At 48.4% G+C, this 16301-nt stretch overlaps 1 protein-coding gene across 1 annotated transcript in view; it reads left to right on the forward strand.

The window, feature by feature from the left end:
- heatr5a (HEAT repeat containing 5a) overlaps positions 1–16082 on the forward strand; it is a gene marked incomplete at its 5' end in the record, with an annotated part of 101205 nt that extends 85123 nt beyond the window's left edge. The window contains 4 exons of the mRNA XM_084308556.1: positions 10935–11042; positions 12576–12678; positions 14205–14358; positions 15866–16082. Of these exons, the coding sequence (XP_084164682.1) occupies positions 10935–11042; positions 12576–12678; positions 14205–14358; positions 15866–16022 (522 nt within the window). The 3' untranslated portion in view covers positions 16023–16082. The remainder of the gene's footprint in view (positions 1–10934; positions 11043–12575; positions 12679–14204; positions 14359–15865) is intronic.
- Between the last annotated feature and the right edge of the window lie 219 nt (positions 16083–16301).

Here is a 16301-nt window from a genome sequence, read left to right on the forward strand (position 1 = left end):
CTCTTTTATCAATGAGAATTATTGGTTTTTTTTATCCACTTTTTCTCCCATTTTCTATTTTTCTCCCATCCCAATTTTCGTATCATCCAATTCAACCCTCCCCTGTCTTCGAACGCTGTTTCTTGCCTCCCACAAGCCGGCTGCAATGTGGACTAAGTCATACATAGCACGAGTCCCCTCCGGTACTTGAGGTAACAGCAGTCGCATCTTTCCACCTGCGCAGCTCGATCTCACAGTGTCGGGGGTCTGGGCTTTGGAGGGGTGCCGCCCCCGTCGCTTCTTGATTCTACTGCGCAGGCGCACCAACCGACCTGTAGGAGTCGCTGTCCACAACGCCCGATCCCCACCCTTCAGTTTCCCTCCCTGTAATACGCATCCTGTTCGAGCCTAGTCTCCAGCATTCGTTGCGAGCGCCTTGCCCACTGCGCCACGTAGCCGCCCCATATATAATTATTTTATATGATCATAATTATTTTAATATTATTTATTATTTTATCCACTTTTTCTCCCATTTTCTATATTTTCTCCCATCCCAATTTCGTATCATCCAATTCAACCCTCCCCTGTCACGGACGCTGTTTCTTGCCTCCCACAAGCCGGCTGCAATGTGGACTAAGTCATACATAGCACAAGTCCCCTCCGGTACTCGAGGTAACAGCAGTCGCATCTTTTCACCTGCGCAGCTCGATCTCTCGGTGGCGAGGAGTAACGCGTGGGAGGCTCACGCTGCCCCCGACACTTCCTGATTCTACTGCTCAGGCGCACCAACCGACCTGTAGGAGTCGCTGTCCACAACGCCCGATCCCCACCCATCAGTTTCCCACCCCCTAATACGGCCAATGTGTATTAGTATGAACGACCAGCTAAACTGAAAGCAATGTGGAGCGCTGGATTCGAACATGCGAACCCAGCGTCTCCACATTGGTGGCGAGTGCCTTGCCCACTACACCACCTAGCCGCCCTTTAATATTATTTTATATTATTATTATTATTATTCCTATTATTGTCTTTCCCCCTGCCTGTACCTGCCATGCTGCTATGACGCCTGCATTCACTCCAAGGGGATTGATGAAGAAAGACTTGACTTGATGAAATAAAATCGTTGATAAGAAAACGAGAATAAAGTGAAAAAGCCTTTATCGTACACGGCTCTGAGCGCTACTGTAGGTGCCAGCGTGCTGCGGACCCGGGCAAACTCCTCTCCGACCAGGTCACCTGATATTTCATATCAAATATAGTTCAGGCCGGGTGGCTCAGTTGTGCGGTTGCTAGTAGGGATGTCCCGATCGCCTTTTTTTGCTTCCGATCCGATCCCGAGCATGTGATTTTAAATATCTATCGATCCGATCGTTTCCGATCCGATCTTTCACATTAGTAATCAATTTTGACGCATTTGTCAGAAACTGGCAGAGCGAGACAAGCCCATCTGTTGCCTATATCCGGGGCGCGAGTGCGGAGGCGTTTGTTATTACATTCACCCTGAGAAATGTGCTTCTGCTTCATATGAGAAATATTAAAAGTTTCAATATATGTTTGCACATTAGTATACATTCAGTGTTCGACTTACGTAATGGTCCATTCTGGTCTGAAACGCCGACGAGAATCCTCAGTCACGTAACGTTATCCTCCAAAAGTTAGTCTGAAAACTTCGCCTCCAGCCGGCTGTCCTCCTTGCAAACATTGCAACTGGCTTGACTTTCTATTTTAAAATGCTTAGTTCCAAACCTCTGACATTAAGTCTAGCTGCTCAAGTCAGTGGATATTAACCGTGTTTCGGGAGCGACGTGTTGTTGTTGTTGTGGTCGAGCCGCGTGTAGCGTGTAGCGTCTAAATTAAAGGGGTGTTTGTTGCAACGGTGAAAATTAAAGGGGAATGTGTTTGTTGTGGAAAATTATTCTGCTCTGTGTGACAATAAATACATTAATGATGATATATTATATGTAATTTAAAACCAAAACTAAGGCCTCCGTATGAGTTTAAGACGTGGACATGGTCATGTTTGTTGAATAACATTTTTCTTTTTTTGACTGCCGATTTTTATTATTATTTTTTCCCGATCCCCGATACTCTGAAAAGCACGTGATCGACGCCGATTCCGATCACGTGATCGGATCGGGACATCCCTAGTTGCTAGGTAACGACCAGACTAGGACACATTCCTAAAAACATCCCACGGACTCTGATTCTGACGCTGTCCGCTCTCAGAATACACCTGGTGAAATATGGCTGCTTTTTTTTCTTCTTTTTTGCGCCAAACTCCTTTTAAACTCTGTTCTCAGGATTCGGGTCAAAGGGGCTGCTGTTGGATATTTATATTCAAATATTATGTATGTGAAGCATTATGTAGTCAAGAATATGCAAAGCTGTATCCAAATCCTGTACCTCTCTCTCTCTCTCCACCCCCTCTCTCTCTCTCTCAAATCTCTTTCAACTCACTCCATCCTCTCTGCCCCTTTATACCCTCACCATGCTTCCATCTCTCTCTGCCCCTTTATACCCTCACCATGCTTCCATCTCTCTCTGCCCCTTTATACCCTCACCATGCTGCCATCTCTCTCTGCCCCTTTATACCCTCACCATGCTTCCATCTCTCTCTGCCCCTTTATACCCTCACCATGCTTCCATCTCTCTCTGCCCCTTTATACCCTCACCATGCTTCCATCTCTCTCTGCCCCTTTATACCCTCACCATGCTTCCATCCTCTCTCTCTGCCCCTTTATACCCTCACCATGCTGCCATCTCTCTCTGCCCCTTTATACCCTCACCATGCTGCCATCTCTCTCTGCTCCTTTATACCCTCACCATGCTGCCATCTCTCTCTGCCCCTTTATACCCTCACCATGCTTCCATCTCTCTCTGCCCCTTTATACCCTCACCATGCTTCCATCCTCTCTGCCCCTTTATACCCTCACCATGCTTCCATCTCTCTCTGCCCCTTTATACCCTCACCATGCTTCCATCTCTCTGCCCCTTTATACCCTCACCATGCTTCCATCCTCTCTCTGCCCCTTTATACCCTCACCATGCTGCCATCTCTCTCTGCCCCTTTATACCCTCACCATGCTGCCACCCTCTCTCTGCCCCTTTATACCCTCACCATGCTTCCATCCTCTCTGCCCCTTTATACCCTCACCATGCTTCCATCTCTCTCTGCCCCTTTATACCCTCACCATGCTGCCATCCTCTCTCTGCCCCTTTATACCCTCACCATGCTTCCATCCTCTCTGCCCCTTTATACCCTCACCATGCTTCCATCTCTCTCTGCCCCTTTATACCCTCACCATGCTTCCATCCTCTCTGCCCCTTTATACCCTCACCATGCTTCCATCCTCTCTCTGCCCCTTTATACCCTCACCATGCTGCCATCTCTCTCTGCCCCTTTATACCCTCACCATGCTGCCATCTCTCTCTGCCCCTTTATACCCTCACCATGCTTCCATCTCTCTCTGCCCCTTTATACCCTCACCATGCTTCCATCTCTCTCTGCCCCTTTATACCCTCACCATGCTTCCATCCCTCTCTGCCCCTTTATACCCTCACCATGCTGCCACCTCTCTCTGCCCCTTTATACCCTCACCATGCTTCCATCTCTCTCTGCCCCTTTATACCCTCACCATGCTTCCATCCCTCTCTGCCCCTTTATACCCTCACCATGCTGCCACCTCTCTCTGCCCCTTTATACCCTCACCATGCTTCCACCTCTCTCTGCCCCTTTATACCCTCACCATGCTTCCATCTCTCTCTGCCCCTTTATACCCTCACCATGCTTCCATCTCTCTCTGCCCCTTTATACCCTCACCATGCTTCCATCTCTCTCTGCCCCTTTATACCCTCACCATGCTGCCACCCTCTCTGCCCCTTTATACCCTCACCATGCTTCCATCCTCTCTCTGCCCCTTTATACCCTCACCATGCTGCCATCTCTCTCTGCCCCTTTATACCCTCACCATGCTTCCATCTCTCTCTGCCCCTTTATACCCTCACCATGCTTCCATCCTCTCTGCCCCTTTATACCCTCACCATGCTGCCATCCTCTCTCTGCCCCTTTATACCCTCACCATGCTTCCATCTCTCTCTGCCCCTTTATACCCTCACCATGCTTCCATCTCTCTCTGCCCCTTTATACCCTCACCATGCTTCCATCCTCTCTCTGCCCCTTTATACCCTCACCATGCTTCCATCCTCTCTCTGCCCCTTTATACCCTCACCATGCTTCCATCTCTCTCTGCCCCTTTATACCCTCACCATGCTTCCATCTCTCTCTGCCCCTTTATACCCTCACCATGCTTCCATCTCTCTCTGCCCCTTTATACCCTCACCATGCTTCCATCCTCTCTGCCCCTTTATACCCTCACCATGCTGCCATCTCACTCTGCCCCTTTATACCCTCACCATGCTTCCATCTCTCTCTGCCCCTTTATACCCTCACCATGCTTCCATCTCTCTCTGCCCCTTTATACCCTCACCATGCTGCCATCTCTCTCTGCCCCTTTATACCCTCACCATGCTTCCATCTCTCTCTGCCCCTTTATACCCTCACCATGCTTCCATCCTCTCTCTGCCCCTTTATACCCTCACCATGCTTCCATCTCTCTCTGCCCCTTTATACCCTCACCATGCTTCCATCCTCTCTCTGCCCCTTTATACCCTCACCATGCTTCCATCTCTCTCTGCCCCTTTATACCCTCACCATGCTTCCATCTCTCTCTGCCCCTTTATACCCTCACCATGCTTCCATCCTCTCTGCCCCTTTATACCCTCACCATGCTTCCATCTCTCTCTGCCCCTTTATACCCTCACCATGCTTCCATCCTCTCTGCCCCTTTATACCCTCACCATGCTTCCATCCTCTCTGCCCCTTTATACCCTCACCATGCTGCCATCCTCTCTCTGCCCCTTTATACCCTCACCATGCTTCCATCCTCTCTGCCCCTTTATACCCTCACCATGCTGCCATCTCTCTCTGCCCCTTTATACCCTCACCATGCTGCCATCTCTCTCTGCCCCTTTATACCCTCACCATGCTTCCATCCTCTCTGCCCCCTTTATACCCTCACCATGCTTCCATCCTCTCTGCCCCTTTATACCCTCACCATGCTTCCATCTCTCTCTGCCCCTTTATACCCTCACCATGCTTCCATCTCACTATCCTCTCTGCCCCTTTATACCCTCACCATGCTTCCATCTCTCTCTGCCCCTTTATACCCTCACCATGCTTCCATCTCTCTCTGCCCCTTTATACCCTCACCATGCTTCCATCTCTCTCTGCCCCTTTATACCCTCACCATGCTTCCATCCTCTCTGCCCCTTTATACCCTCACCATGCTTCCATCTCTCTCTGCCCCTTTATACCCTCACCATGCTTCCATCTCTCTCTGCCCCTTTATACCCTCACCATGCTGCCATCCTCTCTCTGCCCCTTTATACCCTCACCATGCTGCCATCTCTCTCTGCCCCTTTATACCCTCACCATGCTTCCATCCTCTCTCTGCCCCTTTATACCCTCACCATGCTGCCATCTCTCTCTGCCCCTTTATACCCTCACCATGCTTCCATCTCTCTCTGCCCCTTTATACCCTCACCATGCTTCCATCTCTCTCTGCCCCTTTATACCCTCACCATGCTGCCACCTCTCTCTGCCCCTTTATACCCTCACCATGCTTCCATCTCTCTCTGCCCCTTTATACCCTCACCATGCTTCCATCCTCTCTGCCCCTTTATACCCTCACCATGCTTCCATCTCTCTCTGCCCCTTTATACCCTCACCATGCTGCCACCTCTCTCTGCCCCTTTATACCCTCACCATGCTTCCATCTCTCTCTGCCCCTTTATACCCTCACCATGCTTCCATCCTCTCTGCCCCTTTATACCCTCACCATGCTTCCATCCTCTCTGCCCCTTTATACCCTCACCATGCTGCCATCTCTCTCTGCCCCTTTATACCCTCACCATGCTTCCATCTCTCTGCCCCTTTATACCCTCACCATGCTTCCATCTCTCTCTGCCCCTTTATACCCTCACCATGCTTCCATCCTCTCTGCCCCTTTATACCCTCACCATGCTTCCATCTCTCTCTGCCCCTTTATACCCTCACCATGCTGCCACCTCTCTCTGCCCCTTTATACCCTCACCATGCTTCCATCTCTCTCTGCCCCTTTATACCCTCACCATGCTTCCATCCTCTCTGCCCCTTTATACCCTCACCATGCTTCCATCCTCTCTGCCCCTTTATACCCTCACCATGCTGCCATCTCTCTCTGCCCCTTTATACCCTCACCATGCTTCCATCTCTCTGCCCCTTTATACCCTCACCATGCTTCCATCTCTCTCTGCCCCTTTATACCCTCACCATGCTTCCATCCTCTCTGCCCCTTTATACCCTCACCATGCTTCCATCCTCTCTGCCCCTTTATACCCTCACCATGCTGCCATCCTCTCTGCCCCTTTATACCCTCACCATGCTTCCATCTCTCTCTGCCCCTTTATACCCTCACCATGCTGCCATCCTCTCTCTGCCCCTTTATACCCTCACCATGCTGCCATCCTCTCTCTGCCCCTTTATACCCTCACCATGCTTCCATCTCTCTCTGCCCCTTTATACCCTCACCATGCTTCCATCCTCTCTCTGCCCCTTTATACCCTCACCATGCTGCCATCCTCTCTCTGCCCCTTTATACCCTCACCATGCTTCCATCTCTCTCTGCCCCTTTATACCCTCACCATGCTTCCATCTCTCTCTGCCCCTTTATACCCTCACCATGCTTCCATCTCTCTCTGCCCCTTTATACCCTCACCATGCTTCCATCTCTCTCTGCCCCTTTATACCCTCACCATGCTTCCATCTCTCTCTGCCCCTTTATACCCTCACCATGCTTCCATCCTCTCTGCCCCTTTATACCCTCACCATGCTTCCATCCTCTCTGCCCCTTTATACCCTCACCATGCTTCCATCTCTCTCTGCCCCTTTATACCCTCACCATGCTGCCACCTCTCTGCCCCTTTATACCCTCACCATGCTTCCATCTCTCTCTGCCCCTTTATACCCTCACCATGCTTCCATCCTCTCTGCCCCTTTATACCCTCACCATGCTGCCATCCTCTCTCTGCCCCTTTATACCCTCACCATGCTTCCATCTCTCTCTGCCCCTTTATACCCTCACCATGCTGCCACCTCTCTGCCCCTTTATACCCTCACCATGCTTCCATCCTCTCTGCCCCTTTATACCCTCACCATGCTTCCATCTCTCTCTGCCCCTTTATACCCTCACCATGCTGCCACCTCTCTCTGCCCCTTTATACCCTCACCATGCTTCCATCTCTCTGCCCCTTTATACCCTCACCATGCTTCCATCTCTCTCTGCCCCTTTATACCCTCACCATGCTTCCATCTCTCTCTGCCCCTTTATACCCTCACCATGCTTCCATCCTCTCTGCCCCTTTATACCCTCACCATGCTTCCATCTCTCTCTGCCCCTTTATACCCTCACCATGCTGCCACCCTCTCTCTGCCCCTTTATACCCTCACCATGCTTCCATCCTCTCTCTGCCCCTTTATACCCTCACCATGCTTCCATCTCTCTCTGCCCCTTTATACCCTCACCATGCTTCCATCTCTCTCTGCCCCTTTATACCCTCACCATGCTTCCATCCTCTCTGCCCCTTTATACCCTCACCATGCTTCCATCCTCTCTCTGCCCCTTTATACCCTCACCATGCTTCCATCCTCTCTGCCCCTTTATACCCTCACCATGCTTCCATCCTCTCTGCCCCTTTATACCCTCACCATGCTTCCATCCTCTCTGCCCCTTTATACCCTCACCATGCTGCCATCTCTCTCTCTGCCCCTTTATACCCTCACCATGCTGCCATCTCTCTCTGCCCCTTTATACCCTCACCATGCTTCCATCCTCTCTCTGCCCCTTTATACCCTCACCATGCTTCCATCCTCTCTGCCCCTTTATACCCTCACCATGCTTCCATCCTCTCTGCCCCTTTATACCCTCACCATGCTGCCATCTCTCTCTCTGCCCCTTTATACCCTCACCATGCTGCCATCTCTCTCTGCCCCTTTATACCCTCACCATGCTTCCATCCTCTCTCTGCCCCTTTATACCCTCACCATGCTTCCATCTCTCTCTGCCCCTTTATACCCTCACCATGCTTCCATCTCTCTCTCTGCCCCTTTATACCCTCACCATGCTTCCACCCTCTCTCTGCCCCTTTATACCCTCACCATGCTTCCATCTCTCTCTGCCCCTTTATACCCTCACCATGCTTCCATCTCTCTCTGCCCCCTTTATACCCTCACCATGCTTCCATCCTCTCTCTGCCCCTTTATACCCTCACCATGCTGCCATCTCTCTGCCCCTTTATACCCTCACCATGCTTCCATCTCTCTCTGCCCCTTTATACCCTCACCATGCTTCCATCCTCTCTCTGCCCCTTTATACCCTCACCATGCTGCCATCCTCTCTGCCCCTTTATACCCTCACCATGCTTCCATCTCTCTCTCTGCCCCTTTATACCCTCACCATGCTTCCATCTCTCTCTGCCCCTTTATACCCTCACCATGCTTCCATCTCTCTCTGCCCCTTTATACCCTCACCATGCTTCCATCCTCTCTCTGCCCCTTTATACCCTCACCATGCTGCCACCCTCTCTCTGCCCCTTTATACCCTCACCATGCTGCCACCCTCTCTCTGCCCCTTTATACCCTCACCATGCTTCCATCCTCTCTCTGCCCCTTTATACCCTCACCATGCTTCCATCTCTCTCTGCCCCTTTATACCCTCACCATGCTTCCATCTCTCTCTGCCCCTTTATACCCTCACCATGCTTCCATCCTCTCTGCCCCTTTATACCCTCACCATGCTTCCATCCTCTCTCTGCCCCTTTATACCCTCACCATGCTGCCATCTCTCTCTGCCCCTTTATACCCTCACCATGCTTCCATCTCTCTCTGCCCCTTTATACCCTCACCATGCTTCCATCCTCTCTGCCCCTTTATACCCTCACCATGCTTCCATCTCTCTCTGCCCCTTTATACCCTCACCATGCTTCCATCCTCTCTGCCCCTTTATACCCTCACCATGCTTCCATCCTCTCTGCCCCTTTATACCCTCACCATGCTGCCATCCTCTCTGCCCCTTTATACCCTCACCATGCTTCCATCCTCTCTGCCCCTTTATACCCTCACCATGCTGCCATCTCTCTCTCTGCCCCTTTATACCCTCACCATGCTGCCATCTCTCTCTGCCCCTTTATACCCTCACCATGCTTCCATCCTCTCTCTGCCCCTTTATACCCTCACCATGCTTCCATCCTCTCTGCCCCTTTATACCCTCACCATGCTTCCATCCTCTCTGCCCCTTTATACCCTCACCATGCTGCCATCTCTCTCTCTGCCCCTTTATACCCTCACCATGCTGCCATCTCTCTCTGCCCCTTTATACCCTCACCATGCTTCCATCCTCTCTCTGCCCCTTTATACCCTCACCATGCTTCCATCTCTCTCTGCCCCTTTATACCCTCACCATGCTTCCATCTCTCTCTCTGCCCCTTTATACCCTCACCATGCTTCCATCCTCTCTCTGCCCCTTTATACCCTCACCATGCTTCCATCCTCTCTCTGCCCCTTTATACCCTCACCATGCTTCCATCTCTCTCTGCCCCTTTATACCCTCACCATGCTGCCACCCTCTCTCTGCCCCTTTATACCCTCACCATGCTTCCATCTCTCTCTCTGCCCCTTTATACCCTCACCATGCTTCCATCCTCTCTCTGCCCCTTTATACCCTCACCATGCTTCCATCCTCTCTCTGCCCCTTTATACCCTCACCATGCTTCCATCTCTCTCTGCCCCTTTATACCCTCACCATGCTTCCATCTCTCTCTGCCCCTTTATACCCTCACCATGCTTCCATCCTCTCTCTGCCCCTTTATACCCTCACCATGCTTCCATCCTCTCTCTGCCCCTTTATACCCTCACCATGCTTCCATCCTCTCTGCCCCTTTATACCCTCACCATGCTTCCATCTCTCTCTGCCCCTTTATACCCTCACCATGCTTCCATCTCTCTCTGCCCCTTTATACCCTCACCATGCTGCCACCTCTCTGCCCCTTTATACCCTCACCATGCTTCCATCTCTCTCTGCCCCTTTATACCCTCACCATGCTGCCATCTCTCTGCCCCTTTATACCCTCACCATGCTTCCATCTCTCTCTGCCCCTTTATACCCTCACCATGCTTCCATCCTCTCTCTGCCCCTTTATACCCTCACCATGCTGCCATCCTCTCTGCCCCTTTATACCCTCACCATGCTTCCATCTCTCTCTCTGCCCCTTTATACCCTCACCATGCTTCCATCTCTCTCTGCCCCTTTATACCCTCACCATGCTTCCATCTCTCTCTGCCCCCTTTATACCCTCACCATGCTTCCATCCTCTCTCTGCCCCTTTATACCCTCACCATGCTGCCATTTCTCTGCCCCTTTATACCCTCACCATGCTTCCATCTCTCTCTGCCCCTTTATACCCTCACCATGCTGCCATCTCTCTGCCCCTTTATACCCTCACCATGCTTCCATCCTCTCTCTGCCCCTTTATACCCTCACCATGCTTCCATCTCTCTCTGCCCCTTTATACCCTCACCATGCTTCCATCCTCTCTCTGCCCCTTTATACCCTCACCATGCTTCCATCTCTCTCTGCCCCTTTATACCCTCACCATGCTTCCATCTCTCTCTGCCCCTTTATACCCTCACCATGCTTCCATCCTCTCTCTGCCCCTTTATACCCTCACCATGCTTCCATCCTCTCTCTGCCCCTTTATACCCTCACCATGCTTCCATCCTCTCTCTGCCCCTTTATACCCTCACCATGCTTCCATCCTCTCTCTGCCCCTTTATACCCTCACCATGCTTCCATCCCTCCCAGGTTCTGAGTCGGTGTTACCAGTTGTTGACCTCGGTCTTCCAGGCCCAACAGGGGGTGTCGGTGCCGTACATCCGGGCTCTGGGTCCACCGCTGGTCCGATACCTACAGGTACCTCGTCGCCCCCCAGGGCTCTCTCTCTCTCTCTCTGTGTGTCCAGTGTTGTAGTACTCCAGTCCTGGACTGATTCTCAGGACTCGTGACTCGACTTGTTTATTTTTTGTTTATTGTTATTTGTACCTACAAACATACATTCTGGAATAAAATAAGTAAAAGAAGAACAGTTCAAATGTGCAGGAATGGTCAAAATAACAAAATAAGCGACCTCCCCTCTTAAACCTATATAGGATAACTACACAGACCCCCCCCCAGACCCCCACGTTATGCACAAACACACATGCGCATATCCCTCTCTCATACACACAGATACATACAATACAGCATTATACAACAATTACCAGCCATGTATATATACGGGTTTCGGTGCCATGCGTTGTGGACCAGAGGCACGTATATAGCCGTGGCAAGTTGTTATTGTTTTATTCCATATTAATAACCGGCTCAAGATCCCCGACCGGCTCTGCAGATCTACCCTCGTCTGTGGAATCGAGAACATGTAATACCGGCCAGATCCTCTTAGGGGCGCCATCGCTCCACTGCAGTATGCCCTGTGGGCGAATGTAAAACTTAAATTTTTTCTTCCAATGGAGTATCATTGTAGCCGGATCCTGAACCAGCACAATGTATTGTGGATCACGTTTCGAATCGCATATTTCACCATGGAATAATGGGATTTATCATCAGCCAATGGACATATCGATCTACCAGATGCCGATCGATAACGGGGAAATGCTGGGGGGTATCCCACGGGCTGGCGGTAAGATCTTTTTCACCTAAATTACAGCCGGATCGAAGCTTGCTGTGAAACGCAAGCAGCAGATCAGTGAATGTGGCTAGTTACACGGACACTGTTATTGGTCATCAATAATACTAAACGACGTCCCCCGCCCCCCCCCCCCCTTTCATGCATACATGCTCTGGGACAGCCCGGATCATATGCAGTTTGAGTTATTTCTTTAGCATATATAAAACGGAAATGCCGTTGAATATAACGTTGGCAGTTATTAGCTCCATAACTAGCTTTCCAGAAAATATATGAGACAAATTCTGCGATAAAGCTTATATTCACGGCGCTATAAAATGACAACCTATTGATGATTTTTTTTTCTTTAAGCCATTTTGAAGGGACGGTTTATGAACTCAATTGACAATGAGAATGGACAGATAGCAATACTATAAAGTATAGATATAGCTGTACAAAAAGACACCGGTCTGTTGACAAACCCTGGTCCTCAACCACTATATTAGACGCATCCCAGCGGTCGCCAAAGTGTTAATGTAGACCTTTTTTTATTTGTCTGTCAGCTCTTTGACTGCCAGAGTGGAGTGGACTCAACCTTGACGACCTGGACTTGGACTTGGACTAGGGTAATGGGGACTCGACTCGGACTCGGACTCTAGATTGAGTGACTCGACTACAACACCACTGACACACACCTACACACACGCACACACACACACACTCTGAGGTACACACACACACACACACACAGTACAGATGACATGATCCCTGCTGTGCTCCAGGGCGTGGAGAGGAGCCGTCCCCAGAGCCCAGAGGAGCTCCAGGGGGTCCTGGAGGCGCTGAGAGCCATGGAGGCTCTGGTCCTGGCCACTGACGCCCTGCACCGTGAGTAGAGCTCAGACTGGCACAGAGTAGAGCTCAGACTGGCACAGAGTAGAGCTCAGACTGGCACAGTAGAGTTTAAACTGATAGAGTAGAGCTCAGACTGGCACAGAGTAGAGCTCAGACTGGCACAGAGTAGAGCTCAGACTGGCACAGAGTCGAGTTTAAACTGATAGAGTAGAGCTCAGACTGGCACAGAGTAGAGCTCAGACTGGCACAGAGTAGAGCTCAGACTGGCACAGAGTAGAGCTCAGACTGGCACAGTAGAGTTTAAACTGATGCAGTAGAGCTCAAACTGATACAGTAGAGTTTAAACTGATAGAGTAGAGCTCAGACTGACTAGAGTCGAGTTTAAACTGATACAGTAGAGTTTAAACTGATGGAGTAGAGTTTAAACTGATACAGTAGAGTTTAAACTGATAGAGTAGAGCTCAGTTTAATGACTCAGTAGAGTTTAAACTGATAGAGTAGAGCTCAGTTTAATGACTGAGTAGAGTTTAAACTGATACAGTAGAGCTCAGTTTAATGACTCAGTAGAGTTTAAACTGATGGAGTAGAGCTCAGTTTAATGACTCAGTAGAGTTTAAACTGATGGAGTAGAGCTCAGTTTAATGACTCAGTAGAGTTTAAACTGATAGAGTAGAGCTCAGTTTAATGACTCAGTAGAGTTTAAACTGATGGAGTAGAGCTCAGTTTAATGACTGAGTAGAGTTTAAACTGATACAGTAGAGCTCAGTTTAATGACTGAGTAGAGTTTAAACTGATAGAGTAGAGCTCAGTTTAATGACTGAGTAGAGTTTAAACTGATAGAGTAGAGCTCAGTTTAATGACTGAGTAGAGTTTAAACTGATAGAGTAGAGCTCAGTTTAATGACTCAGTAGAGTTTAAACTGATGGAGTAGAGCTCAGTTTAATGACTCAGTAGAGTTTAAACTGATAGAGTAGAGCTCAGTTTAATGACTCAGTAGAGTTTAAACTGATAGTAGAGCTCAGTTTAATGACTCAGTAGAGTTTAAACTGATGGAGTAGAGCTCAGTTTAATGACTGAGTAGAGTTTAAACTGATACAGTAGAGCTCAGTTTAATGACTGAGTAGAGTTTAAACTGATAGAGTAGAGCTCAGTTTAATGACTGAGTAGAGTTTAAACTGATAGAGTAGAGCTCAGTTTAATGACTGAGTAGAGTTTAAACTGATAGAGTAGAGCTCAGTTTAATGACTCAGTAGAGTTTAAACTGATGGAGTAGAGCTCAGTTTAATGACTCAGTAGAGTTTAAACTGATAGAGTAGAGCTCAGTTTAATGACTCAGTAGAGTTTAAACTGATAGAGTAGAGCTCAGTTTAATGACTCAGTAGAGTTTAAACTGATACAGTAGAGCTCAGTTTAATGACTCAGTAGAGTTTAAACAGAGTAGAGCTCAGTTTAATGACTCAGTAGAGTTTAAACTGATACAGTAGAGCTCAGTTTAATGACTGAGTAGAGTTTAGACTGATGTCACATTCAGTGTGTGTGCTGTGACCTCTCACCTCCAGGTCCCCAGCTGATGGCCATCTTGCTCCCCATCCTCATCTCCTTCTTATTGGACGAGAACACCCTTGGCTCCGCCCCCGTGGCCTCCCGCTCTCTCCACGAGTCGGCACTGTGCGACCTGATGCGTCTGGGACCGCAGCACTCCACTGTGTTCAGGTAGAGACACTGTTTATTAACCAGCAGCACTGTGTTCAGGTAGAAACACTGTTTATTAACCAGCAGCACTGTGTTCAGGTAGAAACACTGTTTATTAACCAGCAGCACTGTGTTCAGGTATGGTTTAGATGTATGGTTTAGATGTATGGTTTAGATGTATGGTTTAGATGTATGGTTTAGATGTATGGTTTGGATGTATGGTTTAGATGTATGGTTTGGATGTATGGTTTAGATGTATGGTTTAGATGTATGGTTTAGATGTATGGTTTAGATGTATGGTTTAGATGTATGGCTTAGATGTATGGTTTAGATGTATGGTTTAGATGTATGGCTTAGATATATGGTTTAGATGTATGGTTTGGATGTATGGTTTAGATGTATGGCTTAGATGTATGGTTTGGATGTATGGTTTGGATGTATGGTTGGATGTATGGTTTAGATGTATGGTTTGGATGTATGGTTGGGGTGTATGGTTTGGATGTATGGTTTGGATGTATGGTTTAGATGTATGGTTTAGATGTATGGTTTGGATGTATGGTTTAGATGTATGGTTTGGATGTATGGTTTAGATGTATGGTTTAGATGTATGGTTTAGATGTATGGTTTGGATGTATGGTTTAGATGTATGGTTTGGATGTATGGTTTGGATGTATGGTTTAGATGTATGGTTTAGATGTATGGTTTAGATGTATGGTTTGGATGTATGGTTTGGATGTATGGTTTAGATGTATGGTTTGGATGTATGGTTTAGATGTATGGTTTGGATGTATGGTTTAGATGGTTAGATGTATGGTTTAGATGTATGGTTTAGATGTATGGTTTAGATGTATGGTTTAGATGTATGGTTTAGATGTATGGTTTAGATGTATGGTTTAGATGTATGGTTTAGATGTATGGTTTAGATGTATGGTTTAGATGTATGGTTTAGATGTATGGTTTGGATGTATGGTTTAGATGTATGGTTTAGATGTATGGTTTAGATGTATGGTTTGGATTAGGGATGTTCGATGTTGGCTTTTTTACCGATATCCGATATACCGATATTGTCCAACTCTTAATTTCCGATACCGATATCAACCGATACCGATATATATGCGGGGTTTCAGGTATTTATTTCAGGTAATTAACATTACATATCTCTTGTCGTGGAATTAACACAATATTATGCATACTTTTGACAATAAATTAAATAAGAATTTGTTTTTACTTGCTTGCCTGGGTAAATAAAGGTTAAATAAATGTTAAAATTAAAATAAAATACAATTTTGAATACCGATCATTTCCGATATTACATTTAAATGCCAATATCGGCCAATAATATCTGACATCCCTAGTTTAGATGTATGGTTTGGATGTATGGTTTGGATGTATGGTTTGGATGTATGGTTTACATCCGAGTGCCAAGAATTGTTTTTGTTGACATACTGGTGGCATTTTTACATCCACGCCAGTTTTTCTCTTTGACACCAATCACATGAAAGCCGCGTGTCGCCCTCCTCCTCCTCAGGTCCCTCATGGCCTCGTCGCCGCACCTGAAGGCCCGGCTGGAGGCTGCGGTGAAGGGGAACCAGGAGAGCCTCCACGCCAAGGCCTCCGCCGCCTCCAGCAGCTCCGCCAAGAGCTGCCCCAGCATCACCCTGAAGACCAGCTTCTACCCCACGTAGATCTACACCCAGGAACACCCTGAAGACCAGCTTCTACCCCACGTAGATCTATTCTACACCCAGGAACACCCTGAAGACCACCTTCTACCCCACGTAGATCTACACCCAGCATCACCCTGAAGACCAGCTTCTACCCCACGTAGATCTATTCTACACCCAGCATCACCCTGAAGACCACCTTCTACCCCACGTAGATCTACACCCAGCATCACCCTGAAGACCAGCTTCTACCCCACGTAGATCTACACCCAGGAACACCCTGAAGACCACCTTCTACCC

The sequence above is a fragment of the Notolepis coatsorum genome, assembly GCF_963971535.1.
Source record: "Notolepis coatsorum genome assembly, chromosome: 2".
NCBI lineage: Eukaryota > Metazoa > Chordata > Actinopteri > Aulopiformes > Paralepididae > Notolepis > Notolepis coatsorum.